At 43.2% G+C, this 21,954-nt stretch overlaps 1 protein-coding gene across 5 annotated transcripts in view; it reads right to left on the minus strand.

Annotated features, from left to right (window-relative positions):
- Large1 (LARGE xylosyl- and glucuronyltransferase 1) overlaps positions 1-21,954 on the minus strand; it is a 452,006-nt gene that overhangs the window by 221,539 nt on the left and 208,513 nt on the right. For all 5 annotated transcript variants that reach the window (NM_001429168.1, NM_001429166.1, NM_001429167.1 and 2 more), the window contains 2 exon segments: positions 1,478-1,560; positions 12,220-12,521. In NM_001429168.1, the coding sequence (NP_001416097.1) occupies positions 1,478-1,560; positions 12,220-12,521 (385 nt within the window).

Raw genomic sequence — 21,954 nt, forward strand, 5'->3', positions numbered from 1 at the left:
AGGAAACGCCATGAAGACCAGCAATGGCTCCTGATGGCATGGCAGTCGGGATAATGAAATTCTAACTTAAATTCTAACTTACCCACGAACATAATGGATAGATACATCTTACAAGATCAGAGATTCCTGTCTGAAACACCATTCTGGATTCAGAGAGGATGGATATAAAGAACAGAAATCTGGGGACCAAAAAAGGTATGTCCAGGTTAGTGACCTATGGGCCTGAACTGAATGGAAAGGAAAGAGAGGACCTGAAATAGTTCTAAGAGGGAGCAATGCAAGGTGCCACAGAGAGAAGGGATGGTTGGCAGACTGAGGTAGAAGGTGGGAGACAAGATACATCCACATTTTTGCAGTGTTTCCGGGTCTGAGTGGGGAATTTATCTGCATGATTATACTGTGCTCTCTACTTAGATGAATGGAGAACTTATCAGCAGTGTTCCTTTTGCTAAGAATGTCCGGGATCCTGGCTTGTGTGCATCTGTCTATACCATGGGTTGCAGCTATAGATGGACTTTATCCCAAATCCCTGATAAGCAGTCAGAGAAGAGCCAGGGATTGGCTAGAACCGCAGACTCAATTCTAGATGTGACCTTGGGTATGTCTAGGTAATAAACATGACTATCTAAAGGAAGGAAGAAAAGTCCATGGAAAAGCAGAAGCATAGAGGAGAGAAATGATATACGTACCTCCATTTCCCAGAGGAAGAGAACTAACCATCTGACTGGTCTCATGGAGACCCACGAGGTCTACCATTAACTTCTGTGATAGACCATTTTAGCCGAACATAAAGAAGGATGTTTGACAGTCAAAAGTACCCAGAAATGGGACAAGTCAAGCTGGGTGTTATTTTATATTTCCACTGGTGTCATAACATACTACCACAGACTAGGGACAGGTGGAACCAAACATCCATTTTGCCGCAGTTCTACGAGATAGAAGTCTACAGTACTTGAGGTCAATGTCCTTGGCTAAGTACCTTCTTGGTCTTCTTTCTGAATATATCTGTCCTCATCTTACATGTTTAACACTAGTCACATTGGATTAGGGTCCATCCCAGTTGCCTACTTTAATTTAATCTTCTCTTTTTAAAACTGTATCGAAAACACTATTTCAAAGAACCAAGCGTTAGGATTTCAAACAGGAATTTTAGGAGGGATGTAGTGAAGATCACAAGATAATCTGCCAAAAGGAATGTAGAAAAAAACTCTGAGGAGTGTGAGGCAGTAGAAACAGAAGTGTCAAACTTGGGATGTCCTTGAAGGCTCTTGTAGTTCTGAAGGCTAGGCAATGTTGAAGTCCTGCTATCAAGCATTGTTAATGCAATATCCCTCCTCATATTTTAGACAAAGTTTACATTTTCATGGCAGTCTAAATAATGAGTGAAAAAGAACGCTCTTATGTAACCTTCCTCAAGGTAACATGCAGGTGATCAGGGACACAAGTGCCAACAGAATACAAGCAAAGACCCACTTACCTATGAAAGAGGACGGATTTCACCAGGGTGACAACGTCCCTGCTGGCGTTGTATCCGGCACAGACGATGGCCACATGGATGGTCTAAGGGGAAAGGAACAGATCGTGAGCAGAGAGAAGCAGGCCATTCCATATTTGTAGGCCCACGGGAAAGAAATATCACCCTGATTTTTTTTTTTTTTTTGATCATAGAAAACAAGAATCCCGCCTGCAGCCATTGAAAATACTCGAGACAGTTTTACTAAAGTTTTTTTAATCAGTTTATGGGAGTATCATCTTTGGAGGCCATTAACATTCTTTTCAATTACATTTTAGAGATGGGGAGCAATGGTGATTGGTTCAAATAGGTAAACAGTGAGTCCCCTGTCCCCAAGCCAGGAGACAATGGCAATTGGCAAAGAGAAGAAATATGCCCCAATGGGCCAATAACCAGAGATTTCTGAGAGGTTATGGTTCAGAGTATGAACTGATCTTCTGAAATGGCTCAGTATGAAATGGTCAATATGAAAGTGCTCAAAATGGTCAATGAGCAGCTCAAGGTCCAATCTGCAGCACTGTTCTAGGAATTAAAGTGCAGAATCGATGGCTACCCATCATCTCATTGAAGCTGGTGGCAGTACTGGCCACAAACATAAGCCACAGCCCTGGCTTTAACCCCGGATGGCTAGGGAAAGCTTGAGGGTCAGCCAATAACTGCATCATAAGGCATGAGTATCAGTTATGTTTGGCTGCTGTGCTAAAACACTTGGCTAAAGCAACATCTATGAGGAAAGATGTATTCTAGATTATGGTTTAAGGTCCCTTATTATAAGTAGAGAAAGCATGAAGCTCATTGTTTATATCTTAGAGGATCAAAAAGCACTTGTCTGATATCCTCTTTCAACTTTTGTTCAGCCCGAGCCTGAATCTACTCACGTTAAAGGTATGTCTTCCCTTCTTAGTTATTTCTCTCAAAAATTGACCTCAAGGACACACCCAGAGGTGTATTGTCCAGTGATTCTAAACCAAGTCAAGTAGATGACGGAGATTAACCACCATAAAAACAAGGACCAGCCAGATGCCAAAACTCACTTCATTATTAAATTAAAAAAAAAAATTCCACCTCTGATCCTCAAAGCCTCATGGCCATGTCAGAACGCAAAATTCGTTTATTTCGTGTTTACAATTGATGTAAGTCATAACACTTTCATTATTGTTCAAAACTTCAGAATAAAGTCTTTTCGGAGACTCAAGTCAATTTCTTACCTGTAGAGACCTATAAAATCAGAAAATGACTCAGACATTTTCATATAAAATGACACAGTAAACATTCTCATTTGAAAAGGGAGAAACCTTTGAAAGAAAGAAACCTTTTCATTTGAAAGAAAGAAAACCAAGGACAGACTGGACTACAGCAAGAATAAAACCAAGCAGGGAGAACAACAAAGTTTGCAGTTCTTTGTAAATCATCTGGGCGGGAGTCATGAGGACATTACCGAGGGTCAGTATGTTTGGGAAGTCACATCACCATTCTAGTACTGTTCTCTGTGAAAACTACTTCTATTTCATACCTGCAGCTTTTCTTGGGGGTACATATCTGGTGAGTGGAATTGCCCAATACCCTAGGGTTACTACCACAAGCTAGGATTCAACCTCACAGGTTTATAACAGGCTCCACTGGATATTCCTTACAAGAACATAGCCCAGCAACAGATTACCTCAAATAAGTAGCTTTCTAGAGCCTTTATGCAAGAGTCCTCATGACCCCCTCAATGACTGAGGGGAACCACTAAAAAAGATTGGCTTGAATATCAGGTCCTGCGGCCATAGGCCCTTACTATAAACCTTCCTCTGTATCCTTGTGGCAACTGGTGTGTTAAGACTTGTCATTAGCACTAAGTCTGACTGGAGGGCAGGATGGTGTTCCTGTTTGCCCTTCTGAACTCACTGACTACCCAGCCTCAACTTGTCCTGTGCTTTTCAGGACAAGAACTTTCTAGATCACCTGAACCAGGTTCCTTTCACTCTACTTCTGGTTAAGGTGGACAAGAGGCTGCAGCAGTGGGATCTGAGCTTCTGTCAGACTCTGCCAGGACTACTTACTTGGGTTCTGGGTGGTGCTTTTTTCTTCTATTCCTTCATGGGCTAACGCTACAGTTCCCTCTCACTGGGGCTGTCATCTACTCTGCACTTAATCTTACTTGGTTCTTCTTTACCTCATTCCACCCTTTATCTATGACCTGCCAGCAACGAATCTCATAGGTGGTCCTTCCACAGCATAACTTACCAAAACTGGAGCTATGGCATGCTTTTTGGTTCATATGCATATTAGCTAATCTCCAAAGGTCAGATACTAAAGGATAAACATTGGTATCGATTAAAAACATTCTCTTTCAAAGAAACACTTCAAGGTTTCTACCTCCACCTCTCACCCAGAACACACTGCTTAACATACATCCAATCTCTACAGCCTGTACCTACAGGTAAGAATGTCAGAGCTGTGAATGAGGACTCATTCATGACAGCGCTGGTATGAAAGGGTGAACTTGCTTCTAGAACCTATAAGATGGATTCAGGGCTGGAAAGCTTAGGCTTTTCCTGATATGCCAGGTCTATGATGGGTTCTGCACACACAAAAAAAGGAAGTTAGACCAGGTTGGCCAGTGGGGCTCTGATGGCAGCAAACACAGTGTCTGCATTCCAGGGCAGCCAGTGTAACCAGAGGAAAAGTATGCAGGGAGCTGTCTGAGGAGAAAAGGTCTGTTATGGCCAAACCAAAGCCTCATGTCACCTGCAACATACATGAACTATGACCCCCCAGGCCTACCAGGCGCTTGTGACACAACATGTCAGTCTCCATGAAAACATCAAGGAGCAGCTTCTCTGAGCTTTGTCTTGAAGAGACAAAATGGAGACATTTTTCTCCGCGCCCCCCCCCCCCATTCTTCATCTTCTTATAAACGAAGGCAGGTAAGAACGAAGAATGACTGGGCACTTCACCTGGTACCTCAGATCTCTGCAACTGCCTCTACAAAATGAGGGGTTAAATTCTTATACACAAAGTTTTCCTAACATTTTGTTTCCCAAAATTCAAAAGAAAAAAAAATTTTAAGTAACATGCCAGGGAGTTAAGTCAGTGAACCAAAGTACCAGGGTTAAGCCAGTCAGTGGCTTAGAGAGGGGTTGAACAAAAGCCATGCCTTAAGACAGAAGCCGCCTCATAAAATACCTGCATGGGTAACAAAATCAAAAACAATTGCTACTAACACGTCACTAAAAAACCATCATATGAGCTCTCGGCCAGCTTTCTCCTCTGGGGAATCGCTCATCACAGGTGGATGACTTGGCTTAAATACTAAACACACTAAACATCACATACGAAATTGCTTTGAACCTAAAATATAGGAAGACGTGCCTCCCAGCTCAGGTGGACAAGTCCTCAGAGGCTTGATGAGATCAAATAGAGTTAGAAGGCTCCCAGAGCCTGGTGCAAGCCCAGGGATGATCCGTCTTGCAGGAGTATCTCCACATAACCTCCAACACACACACTTGCAAGGACCGGAAAAAACACAGGGAGGAAAGGAATGTAGACGGCTCCAGCCCTCTCACTGCCTTCATTGCCCAGCCCATATTACTGGCTGCTTTAAAACGGATGTTCTCATGTTCTGAAAAGTATCCATGCTGCATAGAAAACATTAAAGATACGACTGAGCTCCATGTGAGTTCAAAGACGTCTGAGCGATAAAAGAACAAAAAGACCAACGTTCTATCCTGACATCATCAGCTTACATTGCAGTGCAGGAAAAGTAGAGAAACTCACCCAGCAAACACACTATCCTTTCATAGTCCACATCTGCAAAATCTACACAGAGCTGCAGATGGGATAGTGTCTGTACCCGGACTAACCAGGTCCACTTTTTCTTGTTTTTATTTTCAGAACATCACAATGTCACAAATATTTCCATAGGATGTACCTTATAGTGACATCGTATACTCTCTTCAGATGGTAGGAAGCAGAGTCATCTGTCTACAGACTATAAGCAACCATGGCATTTTCTGTGAGAGACTTTGGTATCTGCAGATTGTATGTCTGAAGAGTCTGAGGAAAAACTGTGCACATTAAATAAAAGAATAAGCAGCTGATGATATTGATAACTAAAACCAGAAAGAGAAATAAGACACGTGTGGAGAGCTCAACATGTGTAAAAGCAAAGCAGCCAGCAAACCTGGCCTCTAAATGATGGACAGCAGAGAACAAGCCTTTTTGGATTCAGGCAAAAGCACTGAAGGCAGATAGGAGGGAACCAGAGGTACAGGGGGCCATGATGTCTGGAAGGAAGAGACAGGCTGCCTAGAAAAGAGGTTTCCTGGAGGAAGACTGAGGAGTCCGAGCAGGTAGAGCTTAGACCCTTTACAGCTCAGAACAGTTGAGAGAGAACCTGACTTTTCCCTGGAGAAGCAACCGGATGATATATTCTTTCAGTGTTCAACGAGGTAAGTTCACAAGATGCAGGCGCATACTAGCAGTAGGATTTACTGCCTGTGGTGTGACTGTGGAGAGGCCAGAGCAAAGGCTCGCTGCTGGTGGGTATATAAAGTGGTGCAGTTGCTATGGAAAGCGTCAGGGCAGCCCCTTGAAAAAGTAAAGAATTACTATATGAGACGGCTGTCTTCCTTCTGTGGACATGCCCTTTAAAATGGAAAGTAGGGCAAAAAGACGTGTTCATCACGTGATCTCTGGTCATGACATCATTACCCATGTTGCTAAGAAACAGAAACAACAAAGTGCTCATTCCAAGAGACACGGATAAATATGTAAAATGTGAGAGATTATTAACCTTGAAAAGGAAGACAACAATATTGTGTTAATATATATATAAACATTTATGACTTTATGACATGATGATGAAACATGTCACAGAAAGACAAATGCACACTAACATATCTGAAGTCGTCAATTCACGGACAGAACTAAAACAGTAGTGTGAAGTTGGTGGCAGAGAGAATTGAGAAGTTGTTTAAGGTAAAGAAGTGAGTTATGCAAAATTAGAACATTCTAGATAGTTGACAAATTAGCATAACAGGATGATAATACTAATCACTGTGAACTATGCACTCAAGAATGGTTACGAAGCTATCATGATGCTATGCATGCTTTGTTATATAACTATATATAATAACATATGTATGTATGTATGTATGTATGTACGTAAATGTGTATGTATGTAGGCATGCATGTTGTACGTATGTATTAATCCAATCTGGATCAGCACATTTTTTTTTTTTGTGCTGAGTGGCCTTCTTAAGCCTTGACTTCTTTATGCTGGTTGACTGCAGTGACCCACATACACAAAGTGTAGTTCCTAGTACACAGGGCTTGCAAAATGTACAAGAGTAGGCATGATTAAGTGGCATTGCTGTCACTTCTCTCACAGGACCAAGCAATGACCATCTGGCTGCCTAATCAAACTTTCATGCTACTGTGACATACAAGGTTTCAACATGAAGCATGGGGGTCTCTTTACTTTACACATCCACCTCTTCTCCTTGTGAACAAGGAAATGCAACAGGAGAATGGCAGGCGCCATTTGAGGCTGCTCTAGAGAGAACAGGCTGCCTTTTGTCTTCTTCTCTGTTAAATGGCTTACTCTGGAACAAGCTAGCTGCTGTACCACAGGTATACTCTGGCAGTTCTAAGGAACTGGAAGCACACCTGTGCTGGGAGCCGCTTTGGAAACAAAGCCGAATAAACTTTTGGATCACACAGAGACCACACTGATTTCCCCCAAAAGAACCAGAGTTGTGGCCCCAACTTGCTTTGCTCTCGTACTCCCAACACTTCAGAATATTTATTATTTTATGAATGAGTAAATGGATGGCTTATAGCACTGGACCATGCTTTGGAGCAGTACCTATGCACTAATAATACAGACAGGGAATGTATGAATTACCTGTCATGTTGATATAACACTAGCAACGTAAGAAAAGAAGGATTTATTGTAGGTTACCATTGAGGATATAGTCTACCATGGCAAGGACTTTATTGCACAAGGGGCGAGAGGTGGCTGTTCATATGATACCTGCAGTAAGGGATCAGAGTGAATAAGTGTCGGTGCTCAGCTGGCTGGCTCAACACCCCCTACCCAGGATGGGACCCCAAGCGCAAGAAATGGTGCCTACCAGAGTTAGGGTAGGTTTCACCACTTCGATTATCTGAAACTAGAGACGCTCACACAAGCATGACCAGTGGTATGCTTCCATGGTGCGTCTAGATCCCATGCAGTTCCAAAATTAAGGAATGGAGGTGGAATCTCTAAGGCGCTGACTCTATAGCATGCAGAGCTCCTTGAAAATCACTTAGGAGACAATAATGTTACACCCCAGCCATACCATTCCCTGATGCCAGAGTCCAGCATTTAGGGAGAATATTTTAGTGGATTTTACACTTTTAAGCCCCAAAGAAGACACATGGCGCTGACGAATTACAACTCCATATGTCACCACGGTGTCTTCTGACAGCAATCTAGGATATAGTTATGGGGCTGGCAAGCCTGCGCCACGCAAAATCCTTAAAGATGGAGTTTAAATTTTTTTTTTATTAAAGCTGAAAATACTGTGGTGTTAGCTTGGGGACCAGAAGATGAGTGAGAGGTGTCAAAATTTAACAGAAATAATGCCTCCAGCAAAATGTCAAACTCTCAGGGGTTAACAAATACAGTCACGCTCTGGTGAGAGAGGAAAAGAATCCATCCCATTCTTAGATGCATCACTGCTTCCACTCACTGAAGATTTGCTGGTTTCCTGAGGCTACAAGAAGGCCCACCATTAAGCTTACTGTGCATCATAGTAGATTATTCGTCAGCTTTTGGTGCTGGGATACCCATCAGCTATACGATATGCATGGGGAGTCTGGTGCTAAAAGTATGGAACCCTGAAGTCCTGAGTCCTATAATCATGCACAGTAGTTCATGGCCAAGGCTCTGGAAGCCAGCCACCCAGGCTCGCCTAGTCACATCAATTTAAAATAACCACGTGGCCTTAACTCACCACAGTTTAATGGGTTTTAAAAGGGAGGAGAGTACACTGCATGAGAATAGATATTTTGTAAAAGACTTAGCATGGCATCTGCTATTCCTTATGAGACTGAGAATGATAACTCTTACTTGAGTCATGGGGCTACCACCTTAGAAAGGGAGCTCACGTCAAGGACCAGAATGATAGGGATGCATCCCTAAGATGTGGTCTTTCATCCACATAGTATCGTCTGCTGAACTTTCCATGTTACCTATTCCTGCCATGGCCATCTTTAATTGACAGACCACTCACTGGGACATGAGGTTACATCACTTCTCCCTTGTGAGTGGTGGACGTCTGTGACTATTCCAGCTGACATACTCTGTCACCCGTAGGCCCTAAATGCCTTTACATACTAGGGCGCTGAGGTCTACAACCCTTAGCTGCATGTGAGCAACTTAGTGCTGAAATGAGCCTTGTTGTGGAGAAGCCCATGTGACAAAGGACAAGAAGAAAGGTGGCCTTGGGTCATTACTGATGTAGTCACAAACAAATACCATTTGCGCAAGGGTATCCAAAACAGAACTACTCAGCAAATTTCTTCCTGAACTCCAGACACCGTGACAGCAAATAAAAGGACTGCTGTTGGGATGAAAGGATGGCTCAGCGGGTAAGAGGACCGAAAGTCAAATGCAATCATCATGTGTAGACATGGCAACACATACCTTTAACACCAGCACTGGGGGAAGGTAGAGATAGGTACCAGGAACTTGCTAACCTATCATCCCGGATCAAATAGAAGACTTCGGGTTCCAATGAAAGACCTTGTGTCAAAAAGTGAGGCGGAGAATAATAATGAAAGACACCCATGGTCTTCCTCAAACCTCGACACATGCATGTATGGGAGTGAACACCATGACCAAATCGTCTACATGACTGCTATTGCTTTAAGCCATGAAATAGTCATGGATTGACTGCACAGCAACAGGAAAGAACATTCATGGCAAGTACATGGACTCTCATTTCCTACCCACATTTCATCCCCATGGCCATAAGGAAGAGCTCTTGGCTTTCTCATTATGTGCAAGAGGAAAATGAGCTGCCCAGGCTCATGGCTTCAATGAGAAGAACTGGAAGGACTCATATTTGAGACTCTTGGCTGCATTTGTAGCATAATAATAATGATGATGATGATGATGATAATAATAATAATAATAATAATAATAATAATAATAATAATTTTGCAACCCATTCAATTCTCAGGAAGGTCAACTTGGGAAAGGCAAGAAAAGCGCACATGAGTTTGCATACATGGAAGAATGAAGATGAAAATCGATCATTCAACTTTCAGGGGCACAGAATCCAGCCTCTATGAAAGCGGTATTGCTTGAGTAACAGGAATATGCAGGAGTTAACTGGGCGGCTGGTTGAAGGCCACATAATTAGGAGAGGATGAAAGGCTGGTAGTTCTGTCACCAAGGAGCTCTGCTGACAGCCTGGAAGTCATTATGGTAACTTTAAGAAGACTTGTCAGACTTAGCAGGCGTTGTAGTGTGACCGAAGATTATAAAAAACGTCCTTGACAATGTGGCCGTGTCCTGTGATGAGATGTCAAGACAAGTTTCAGCATACATTATGGAAAAGTGCCAGGATGAAGGGAGGCTTTCTGACCCTAGAGACTGACAGTTCTCTTCTGCCTTTTTGGCATTTTTATTTATTTATTTTCATTATTATTTTGCAAAATAAACATAGCCAAGTGATACCAATGGGACATGCACTGCTAATGGGTGTGTACCTATAGCAAAGCCTGCAGGCTCATGTGCAGAAAGGCAAGTCATCTTGAGAGACGACAGCCTTTACATACAGGTATGGAAGGTCAGAGCAGGACCAGAGGGCATCCAGAATAGTTCTACCAAGGAAAACATCTTAAGGGTCTAAAAAGCAATGTGGCCTATAGATACAGAAAAGAAAAAAAGAAAAAACAGAAAGTCAATAAAAGTTAACTCTCAGGTTCAAATCAAAACACTGCAAAGTAAGCATCAATATTTTAAAGGTTTAAATCCATATAAAAGGTTGTTTTTGTTTTTTTGAAAGCAGCACTACGGTGCCCTCAGAAATGATTTTCAAATAGTTCATCATACTTCACAATCATCTGGACAGATTTTTTTTTTAAATAACCACATTCGTAAGTCTTACTGCCACAGACTCCCTACACATTGGATTAGGAAATGCGACATGGATCGGTATTCTGGTATATAGTAACTGTCATGCCCAATCAAGTTTGTGAATGATTCATAGGTCAGAGAGAACGTCCATTAGTAAAAAAACAGTAGCATAACTACAAAGTATTATTTCCTTTTCTTTGAATAGATTCTATTTTTTTTTCTGGATCCCTTGCAGCTGGGTAGCTAGGGAAGTTTTGAAGCCAAGTTCTGTCAAAATGGCCTAAAAAAAATAATAATTGAGGTATGTCAATGAAAAAGTGTCTGGATTGCGTGAATACCTGAGGGGCTTTTGTAATTGAGATGGGAAGCTCCATTTTGAATGTGGGTGGCATCGCTTCACGGACTGGGTGAGAAGGAGGAAGCCAGTTGAGCCCGAGAAGCATACATCCTGTTTTTAACCGTGAATGTATACAACTGCACCAAGTTCTGGCTGCCATGATTGCTCCACGGGTATGGACTATGACCTGAGACTGTGAGCTGGAGAAATATTATCTCTTACAGTTGCACTAGTCAAGGTATCTTTTTGAAATCCTGACAACTAAACAGAAGAGCCAGTTTCCAGATGCCTTCCCAGTAGGGCATGCTCAACTCAGACTTGTGTTAGACAAGAAATCCTAGGGTCCTCTCCTTTTCATCCCTTTTCAATGTCTCTTCTCTTGATACTAGATTTCTATACAAGTCTATCTTTATCTTCATCACCTAATAAGCCCTCAGTCCATGTGGCACATTGTGTCAGCATCACTAATAAATCCATTCATGGGGCAGGAGCTAAGGCTTAAAGTGAGCTGTGACTTCCGGGTGGAAAAGCATAATACTATTTATTCTTAGAGGTAGCATAAGAAAACTGAGAAAGTATTATCTGTATTTAGCCAAAAAAAAAAAAAACCCAAAAAACATATTATCATAACTGAAAGCATGTTAAGAGTCCTTCTCATCAGCCATAACCTTAATGGCCTCCAGGAGGCAAGAACCAGCTTAGAATGTACACAGCTAAGGCAGCCACAAGTCCCTAGAAGTTAGGCAAGGTGTTCAGGTGCTCAAAGCAGACGCTACTAAGGCTGGTTCTTATTCACCCTTGCTGCTAGCAGTCGCTTGTCTAATTCCATCTACACAGTAAAAAAATCATCTACACAGTAAAAACTGAGTGTGTGTGTGTGTGTGTGTGTGTGTGTGTGTGTGTGTGTGTGTATGTGTGTGCGCGCGCGCGCGCGCGCACGTGCACACAACACGGTATGGAATGTGAGCCTTGACTAGGGAAGCAGAGAGAAATCAGTGATAGGTTCCATCCGTTACGCTGCTGTGCAGTAGGCCTTCTCACCCCGTTTATCAGATAAAGAAACTGAGGTAAAGGGAGGTTAAACGTCTTTGTGGCCATTCGGCAAAGTTTGGGACAGATCTGGTTCCCCACTGAATTAAGAAATCCAGCCTTTGCAGGGCTCTGTCTCTGCTTCCCGGAAGTATTTGTGGGGACATGCAGCGACTGGGGTTACGAATAGTCCCCTCTCCCAGCTCTGGTGCTCCTTACCTCACACTTCTCCACAGCCGGCTGCTGCCCACACTCAGAGCTGTTGCCTGCCACAATGCCAGCTCGTTGGTTCTCACTGTCCCCTGTTCCCTCCTCCATGGAGTACGTCTTGGAGTGGTTCCCACGGCGGTGAGCAGGGCTCTGACCCTGAGCCAGGCTGAGTTGCCTGCGCAGGGCGCGGTTTTCCTCCTCAACCTCTCGCACTCGTACTTCCAGGCTCTCCCGCTCGCGTTGGCTGGAGGCGGTGTACCTGGGACTGTGGGCTTGGGACTCCAGGGGAGAGAGAGACACGGGTTTCCCATCTAGAGGAGGAAAGACCAAGGAAGTGTTATCTTGGGAGATTTACCTCCAGAGATCCCGGCATTACCTCCCCAGGCTCTTATCACAATCCCCCATCTTAGCAGGCAAGCATATGGTCTGTAAATGACAAGTCACAGGAGCCATACTGAAATGGGAAAAAAAAGTAGGAACAGAATGGCTTATGGTGGTGGTAAAAATCAGGATACTGTGTAGAGAAAGACACCCCTAATATTGGTCTTCATTAAATGCAATGTGTTCCTCTCCATAAGACACCCTTGCCAGTGAACTTTTTAACAAGAAATCAAATCATAAAACATGTATGGATAAGGAGGAATGGAAGGTTCCTTTAAGATGGGTAGCTCGAGACCATCGAAGAACTCAAAAGCAAAAGAGAATACAGTGGGATTCTATCGAGAACTTGCAAACCCTGTTTTGAAAGCATAACCTCCCAGGAGAAGCCCTCCTCTGCCTGTAGAATGTTATTTCTATGTTTTCAAAGCTGAGCATTTGGTTTTCCTTTCTTTTTTGATTTTTATTTTTATTTTTTTCCTTTCTCCATCTTTATTAAATTGGTTATTTCTTATTTACATTTCAATTGTTATTACCTTTCCTGGTTTCCAAGCAAACATCTCCCTAGCCCCTCCCCCTCCCCTTCTATATGGGTGTTCCCCTCTCCATCCTCCTCCCCTTACCGCCCTCTCAGAAACAATCCTGTTTCCTGGGGGTTAAGTCTTGGCAGGACCAAGGGCTTCCCCTTCCACTGGGTGCCCTTTTTTTTTAAATTTTTATAATCTGAAAAATTATTGCCTACCCAAAGGCAATTAGCATATCTCATTGTACACATTCAGTGCCCAATGAATGATGATTATTGGGAGTTCCAGAGACACAAACCAGGCCGAAGCCATCTCTCCTCTCCTTGTTCCCATGCTGCTGACACCCCAGGTTCCAGGCCGAGGGCAGCTATCAAGAGGCTTCCAACCCATAACTCTCATGACTGGAGAATGACCGTCTCCTTAGTCTGCTAAAATGAACTTCTGTTTTTCCACAACCCAAGTTCTCCTCCTTGGACCCTAGACCAGTCTGACATTTCAAGCTGTCCCAGGAAGGCTGATACAGCTTAATAATCAAAGCTGGCCATGAATCACACGCCATGTTCACCTGTACTGCATGCTGCATTGTCTCAGCCCAGGGCGTTTGGTGTCCTCTACAGATATCTACTATCTTATTTAGTTATCCCCTGATCATTTTAGGGTTAAGTGCATACATGACTGATCTAGCAATGCAACAAACGGGACTCACGGAATTCCACTACCCTGAGCTACAAATAAAAGATTAAGGCTTAATGGGCATGAAATCACAGGCGAATCAGAAGTATCCTGTAACTGGGCTGATTAATTACAAGCTCCCTCCCCAGCCTTTGAAATCAGCCTCTCTGGTTCCTTCCATGGAGTGACTAAAGAATAGCACAGGACTAGAGCTGTAGCTCAGTGGAGAGAGGGCTTGCCTGACAAGTGTGGGCCTTAGCCTCCTTTGATGCACCCAGCCGTGGGGAGCACCCATAACCCCACACTTAGGAGAATCAAGAATTCAAGGGTATCCTCAGATAACGCAGACTAGCCTGGGATACAATAACAACCGAAAAAAACAAAACAAAACAAAAAACAAAAAACAGGTAGGTAGCTAAAACACTTAGTGAACACAAAGTTTAAAGTAGGGTAAATGGAGACAAGCATCCAGTTAGCAAGAAAAAGCATGTGGTAACGAATGGGCTCTTGCTACACAACCATACTGCCTTAATTATCAAAGCACAAGGCAGTCGCTATGCCCATACAGACAAGGAGAAAGGCAGTACGAAAGTTCACAGAGGGAACCAACAGGAAATAAGCTATCCTTGATGCCACACCTGGCCATGACCCCACAGAAGGGACTGAGTTCATGGTCTTTGGTCCTGAGAGGGCCAGTTCTCACATGAAAGAGATGAGGAACATACACACAGAATTCAGGAAGTTCTGAAATCACTAGGTCCTGAGAGACAGTGGAAATGTAGCAAAGGGGGTTGGCTGTTTGCTTTAATGCTCTGAGCTCTGAATTCATCCTATGAAACAGGGACAGAAATGGTAACACAGCAATAAAGTTGGAGGCTTGGATAAAACGTCCAAACAAAAAGAGCTTGGAGGCACTTGTTACACAGGAGTTCTTGTGACGCGAGTCCCAAAGATGAGAAGAGGAGCTGCAGATAAATTTAAGGTGGAAATAAAATGGCAGATGTTCTCAACACAGGACTGTAGTAGGCAAGCCGGTGGCCACGTGCCTTGGCTTCCTCTGATGTAAGTTTGACACTGGGCATCTCCAACCTTCTTGGCCAGGGCCTTTGCTATGTCACCCTGTACAAATCATCTTGTACAAATCCCTGTCCTTTTCAACCCCTTTCTTCTTTGAAAAGGAAAGAAGTTGGGTGTAGAGGCACATACCTTTAATGCCAACACAGACAGACAGACCTCTGAGAATTTGAAGACAACTTCATCTATATGATGAGTTCTAGAACAGCCAGAGATACCTAGTGAGATCATGTTAAAAGAAAACAACAGAGAGGAGGGGGGAGGGGGAGAAGGAAGGAAGGAAAGAGGGAAGGAAGGAGAGAGAGAGAAAGAGAGAGAGGGAGAGAGAGAGAGAGAGAGAGAGAGAGAGAGAGAGAGAGAGAGAGAGGTAAATGCAGACCTCTCTCAGCTCTGGCTTTCTATGCAGAGGACCCTTGTGGTAACCTGGTTGTCCAGTATCATCAATGAGCAACTAGATGTGAGTGCCCATTGACAGCATGCTAACAGACAGCTCTCTTTATTTAAATTCTTTTGTTTCTGGTGTGCTGGTTCCTAACTATGCTCACTGATCATATCAATCTCTGAGGGGTGGGAGAACAACAACGGTGAAGAACAACGTATCCTGTGGTCATAGCCTCCTCTTTGGGTATGTTTATGGACTATATTCCATAGTTACTCCTCCCAGGGTTAGATTACATGGCCTAAGTAAACAACTGTGACAACACCACCTTGTCCTAAGCTATCAATTGTGAGGACCCAGTTATTCTCCTTGCTATCTATCCAATGAGTACAAAAACTTGTCCCTAGCACCTCTGGGTACTATAGTAATGTATAGTAATGTAATAGTATAGTAGAGTAGAGTATTGATTGCATAGTAGAGTATAGCAGAGTATAGTATTGCATAGTAGAGTATTGCATAGTATAGTATTGCAGGTATAGTAGAGTACAGTATTGCATAGTAGAGTATAGTATTGCATATATAGTATTGCAGTATAGTATTGCATAGTAGAGAATAGAATAGTAAAGTATTGTATTGCATAGTATAGTATAGCAGAGTATAGTATTGCATAGTATAGTATAGCAGAGTATAGTATTGCATAGTATAGTAGAGTATAGTATTGCATAATATAGTATAGTAGAGTATTGCATAGTAGAGTATTGCATGTATAGTACAGTATAGTATTGCATAGTATAGTATAGTATTGCATAGTAGAGTACAGTAGAGTACAGAGCTGCCCCACATGAAACTCTTTGGTGCACCTAAGCAAATCAGTGTACACTACAGTCAACAAGATGAGTCTATGGATCATAGGCTTGAAGGACCAATAAAGTCTAACATCTTTGCAAGTTTCTAATTTACTAGTCTTGAGTTCATGCATATTTTATAGCAAACTTGCATCTGTTGTGGACCTTGATGGTTAATTTTATATGTCAACTTAACTGGCCCATCAGGTTCCCAGGCAATCGGTGTTTCAAGGATGACATTTTTAAAAATGAGATAAGCAGGTGTATCAGTCTAGTGAGTAAAGAAGTAATCCTTCTCCAGTGTGGATGAGCCTCATCCAATCAGTAAAAAGGTGTCAGAATGGGGTGGAACAGGAAGGTTGACAGAGGGGAAAGAAAGTCCTTCTTGCCTGACAACTTTTGATTTTGGACTTGAGAGGTTAATTGCCTAATACTCAACAGAAGGAACTAAAACACTTGCCCTGCCAGGTCCCCGGGCTAGGGGCACGTGGGCTAGACTAGTCTACTACCTCTCCTAGACTAGTCTACTACCTCTCCTAGACTAGTCTACTACCTCTCCTAGACTAGTCTACTACCTCTCCTAGACTAGTCTACTACCTCTCTTAGACTAGTCTACTACCTCTCCTAGACTAGTCTACTACCTCTCCTAGACTAGTCTACTACCTCTCCTAGACTAGTCTACTACCTCTCCTAGACTAGTCTACTACCTCTCCTAGACTAGTCTACTACCTCTCCTAGACTAGTCTACTACCTCTCCTAGACTAGTCTACTACCTCTCCTAGACTAGGCTACTACCTCTCCTAGACTAATCTACTACCTCTCCTAGACTAGGCTACTACCTCTCCTAGACTAATTAGTCTACTACCTCTCCTAGACTAGTCTACTACCTCTCCTAGACTAGTCTACTACCTCTCCTAGACTAGTCTACTACCTCTCCTAGACTAGTCTACTACCTCTCCTAGACTAGTCTACTACCTCTCCTAGACTAGTCTACTACCTCTCCTAGACTAGTCTACTACCTCTCCTAGACTACAGACCTCCAAACTGAAGTACAAGCTGTATGCTGGTTCCTCTTGGGCTTCTAGTCTGCTGACTCAACTACAGAGTGGTCATGGGCCTCATCACTCTAGTCTATCATGTACACTCAATCTCTCAATCTCCCTCTGTCTCTTTCTGTCTCTCTGTGTCTCTCTCTGTCTCTCTGTGTATGTGTGTGTGTGCATGTGTGTGAGAGAGAGAGAGTGTGTGTGTGTGTGTGCAAGCACTTTCATGTAAGTGTGTAAGTGTATCATAAACATACCCATACATGGTTCTGCTTCTCTGGAGGCCTCTGACAAATACTAGGACCTCAGTGATCTACAGGTCCTGACACCCTGATGCACTCAATAGGAATGGGAAGAAGGGTCCACGGGAAGGGTTTATGACCTCTAGAGATATATTTTAAAAGCTTTGAAAAACACAAGCCTAACATATCTCAAACTACCTGTTATTTAACGAGAAATAATAATACTTCAAGTTCAAGGGAAAGGGAGAGACAATAGAAGCTACCAGGGAATCACAGAAAGTGGAGAGCACAGCTGAGCTTGAACCATGGCCTCCTATTTACCAGCGAACAGACTTAATCGCAGTACTGCATTTTTTTGGTGACTCGGTGTCTCCCTATGTTAGTGCTGAGACACTACATGTAGCTACATGTACACATTACCCAGCACTGAGATGCAGATGAGATTAGGAAATGGTTTTCTTCCTTTTTCTCCAGCCTTGCCCCTAACCCCAGCCCTGTGCTTTGGTTTGCTGTTGCTCTTCCCTGAGAATTTGTTGTTCCAATCTACCATCTATTTATGTACACAGTGCGCTCTTCTGTGACAGCGTGCACACGGGTTGATGCAGTTCAGCCCACTTTGAGTTAAAAATATCAACCAAGATATTATTCAAAACCTCAGTTGACAACCTCGTTCTGTTCCCTCCAGAAGCTCTGAACAAGCAAAAATATATCATCGGATTTGAATCTCCGTATCCACTCGGGACGGATGCTCTGAATAAAGAAGGGAAACATCCAAGATTCATGACAGAGAAAGAAAACTGAAAAGCAATCGTTGTGGACTGTGATGACTGGGGTTAGAGACCTGCTGTGCACAATGGCCTAAGAGATAATCTCAACCTATTTATGTGTGCAATCTCTGTGGAGGGCTGGCCTGGCATATGGTATGGGATCAATTACTCACTTGCTGCAGGACTCGTTTCTAGACTGGGCTAGACCTGGATGTGCCTTTGGCCCTCCTCCTCAGACCTTGAAATAGGTACCAAAATCCTGCAGTCAGCCGGACATGGAGAAAGGTATCCATCTGCATAGTTCTGTGGACAGTGAAGAGACTGCATCCTAACCTTTATGAGAAAGGATAGCAAACGGGTGTGGTCATGTCCTAGAAGAATCTTACTTACAAACAGTAAGGAGGAACCAGACTTGGAGATCTTTTGTGTCCAAAGTCTGTGGGACTTTGTCCTAGAGCATCATACTCATCTCCTTTGTTAAGCCCCTGCCTCTGCATCCCCCTTACTTACGCAGCTTCCCACAACATAGATGCTATGAATTAATGTCCCTCAACCGCATTTGCTTCACATTGGCAGTTTGAGATGTACAGAAGTCAGTCCATCCTCTCAAGGTCAAAATGATTGCTGTGCAAGCACAAGGCTCCTCAACAACTACATAAAAGCCATAGACATAGGCATTCTATGCACTGAGGGTGGGGGTGGGGACAAACAAAGACTGGAAGATCACCGAGGATGGCTGGCCATCCAGCCTAGCTCAAAAATGGTGAGTTCAGGGTTCAGTGAAAAGAGGCTCTGTCTGAAGGGAATAAGGTAGAGAATTATATAGCAGGATAGCTAATGTCCTCCACACATGCACACTTACATACATGTTCTACACATACATGTATCGCAATATACCGCTGCACCTCCCCTTCTGGTATGCACAATAAATTAGCAATGTGTGCACGGACCTTACGCAGATGGATGAGCCTAAAGGCTCTGGAAGTAGGAAGTCTCTAGTTCTCAGCACCCAAAGCAGCCCTGCTCAAGGTTCTCACAGGTAACCAAAGAGGAAAAACACATCATGCCAGACCCTCTGGCTCAGGTGCAAAGGGGGCTTTCACACTGTCCCCTACAGTGCAGGGGAGTTCTCAACCAGGTCCTGCTCCCTTGCCTTAGTTCCTGTCATATAAACAACAATGCCCGTATTTCCTGGTTGTGGTGATTGGTAAGGCTGTCCTCCAGAGGCTGAGAGGTTTGAATACCTGATCCCAGGAGAGGGTGTGGCCTTGCAGGAGGAAGGAAGTCACTGAGGAAAGCCTTTGAGTTTCTAAAGCTATGCCATTCTCAGTCCTCGTTCTCTGCTTGAGAGTTAAGGTGTGAGCCCCAGCTTCTTGCGCCTGCTACCATGACTTCCCTACACCCTTGAGGACTCTCGACATTGGAATTGTAAGCCTAAATAAACTCTCTCTTTTTTTTTTTTTTTTTTTGGTTCTTTTTTTTTCGGAGCTGGGGACCGAACCCAGGGCCTTGCGCTTCCTAGGTAAGCGCTCTACCACTGAGCTAAATCCCCAGCCCCAATAAACTCTCTCTTATACAAGGTGTTTTGGCCATGGCATTTTATCACAACAGAAAAGCTAACTCCTCAAAGCTTATGAGGCATTTGGTTCCCCTCATCATCTTCTAGTCTGGATTAGTGTTTTCTACAAAGCAGGTCCAGTTGCCAAGCTGTTCCCTTTCCCTCTGGGATGATCATAGGGCTCTGAGTTACAGCCATCAAAAAACAAAAGAAAACAAAACAAAAAAACAAAACAAAACAAAAAACCCAAAAACAAAAACAAAAAAAAACAAAAACAAAAAACAAAACAACAACAAAAAAAACCATAACGCCTGTTTTGAAATATAGAAATCTCACATCCTCCTTCATTATCATTTCTAAACGTAAAACAGACAAAATGTTGAAACCAAAGTCACTTCAGAAGAGTTTGGGAAGTTCAGGCTGAACTTCCTAAAAACCTTAAAAGTTTCACTTAGAAAAAGATGCTTGATCCCCAAACACCCTTATGAGAGAGCTGAGCATGCGACCATGTCACCAGCATTTGCACTGTATGACGTGTGTGTACCAGGACAAGTCACAAACACTCCTCCAGCTACACGCACCATGAGCTTCGGGAAGTCCTGGGAGCTTCGGGAAGCATAGCACCCATTCCCTGTGGGAAAGTGAATGGTAACAAGATTGTTGTGGGTAAACGGGATGGTCCACCAAAAGACTTCCCAGAGTAGTTTTCTGAAAGAGATCTTTGGCAAAAAAAAGCAAGCTTGAGTTCCAACAAAGGCCTCAGGGATCTCCTGGTAAGGCTCAATGGGACAGTAAGAAAAGACCTTGCAAGTTGCGAAAAGAATCTGTCCCTGTTATGCCAGGGAAGGGGGCCTGTATTCAATTCTCCTTAATAGGTACAAGCAGCTTTAGTCTCTCTTCCATGGAATTATTTTCAAAAACCTTTGCTCAAAGGACTTTATTAAGTGGAGAAACCAAAGACAGTCTTAGCACCAATCTGCTGGACCCGTAACTGGGGCTTTAGGTTTAAGTATGTGCTCACGATTCGACAATCACAAGGGGTTTCTGGGTCCTTTCTAATTCAATGATATCAAACTTTGTGGCATTTCAGTCAAATATCCCAAGTTCAGAAGGGTGGAAGCAGGTGGTCTTCAAACTACTGTGCTCATAGAAAGACAGGTAGATCTGCCTGCTTCTGAAGAGCTAATCCTTTGTGGTAGTCAAGGAACTTGAGAACAGACTAAAGAGTTATGTGAGAAGCATTCAAGTTGCCGCCAAACAAGGCAAAAGGAAAAGGTCCTCCGTCTACAATCAATTTATCTCCTTGGCAATTGCGTCAGAGTCATGGCCTCCATGTGGTCACGAGGCGTCTTAACAAAAGAGTCATTGGCAGGGAAAGGTAAGATGTTCCGGAAACCGCAGCTACACATTCACCCCAATCCTGAGAAATAACAAGCGAAACCATGGCCGATTGATACTACACTCATTTTAGTCACTCTCTGCTCCATTTACCTGGTAATACCAATCCATTTTAACATAACCTCCACACCACACTGACCGGAGGCAAGGAAACAGCTTCTCCCTGTGCCCAGGGTATTGGGTTCTGTTGTGCACACATTTAACAGATGGACACGATTCTGGCTGACAGATGGACACGATTCTGACTGCTTTGCTCTCTCTGCAAACTGCGCTGTGAAGCTCCCACAATCACTACTGGGACTCTTGACCATGAAAGAGATATAGAAATGTCCTAAAGTTTCTCCGCCGGCCACACACACACACACACACAAACACACAGAGACACACACACAGAGACACACACACACACACACACACACACACACCACCTGCCGCTGCCCTCTTTGCTGAAAAAACACTCAAGATGAAAGCGCTTATAAAGTTTGTTACCATTAGTCTAACTTGAAAAAAATCATTGTAATAAATATATTATTTTCTATAAAACATTCAGTCCTTAAATAATCTAATATTGCTTGTAAGAGTGGTAAATCACACGTACTGAGAATCATTATGTTCTAGGGTAAAACATTCGAATAGGGGTGTGTGTGTGTGTGTGTGTGTGTGTGTGTGTGTGTGTACATGTGTTTCTTTGTAGATTAAATCTAAAAGAAATCCAGCTGGCCATATGGGATGATTCTTGAACAAGGTTTTAAAATTTCCTTTCCATTTGCCATAGTCAGGGCATGAGAACACATACTTTACCCAGTTTGACAGAAATCTGAAAATATCATCGTTGATGACTATATTCAGTATTCAAGATGGAGT

This window comes from Rattus norvegicus, chromosome 19, assembly GCF_021556685.1.
Source record: "Rattus norvegicus strain SHRSP/BbbUtx chromosome 19, alternate assembly SHRSP_T2T, whole genome shotgun sequence".
Lineage (NCBI taxonomy): Eukaryota > Metazoa > Chordata > Mammalia > Rodentia > Muridae > Rattus > Rattus norvegicus.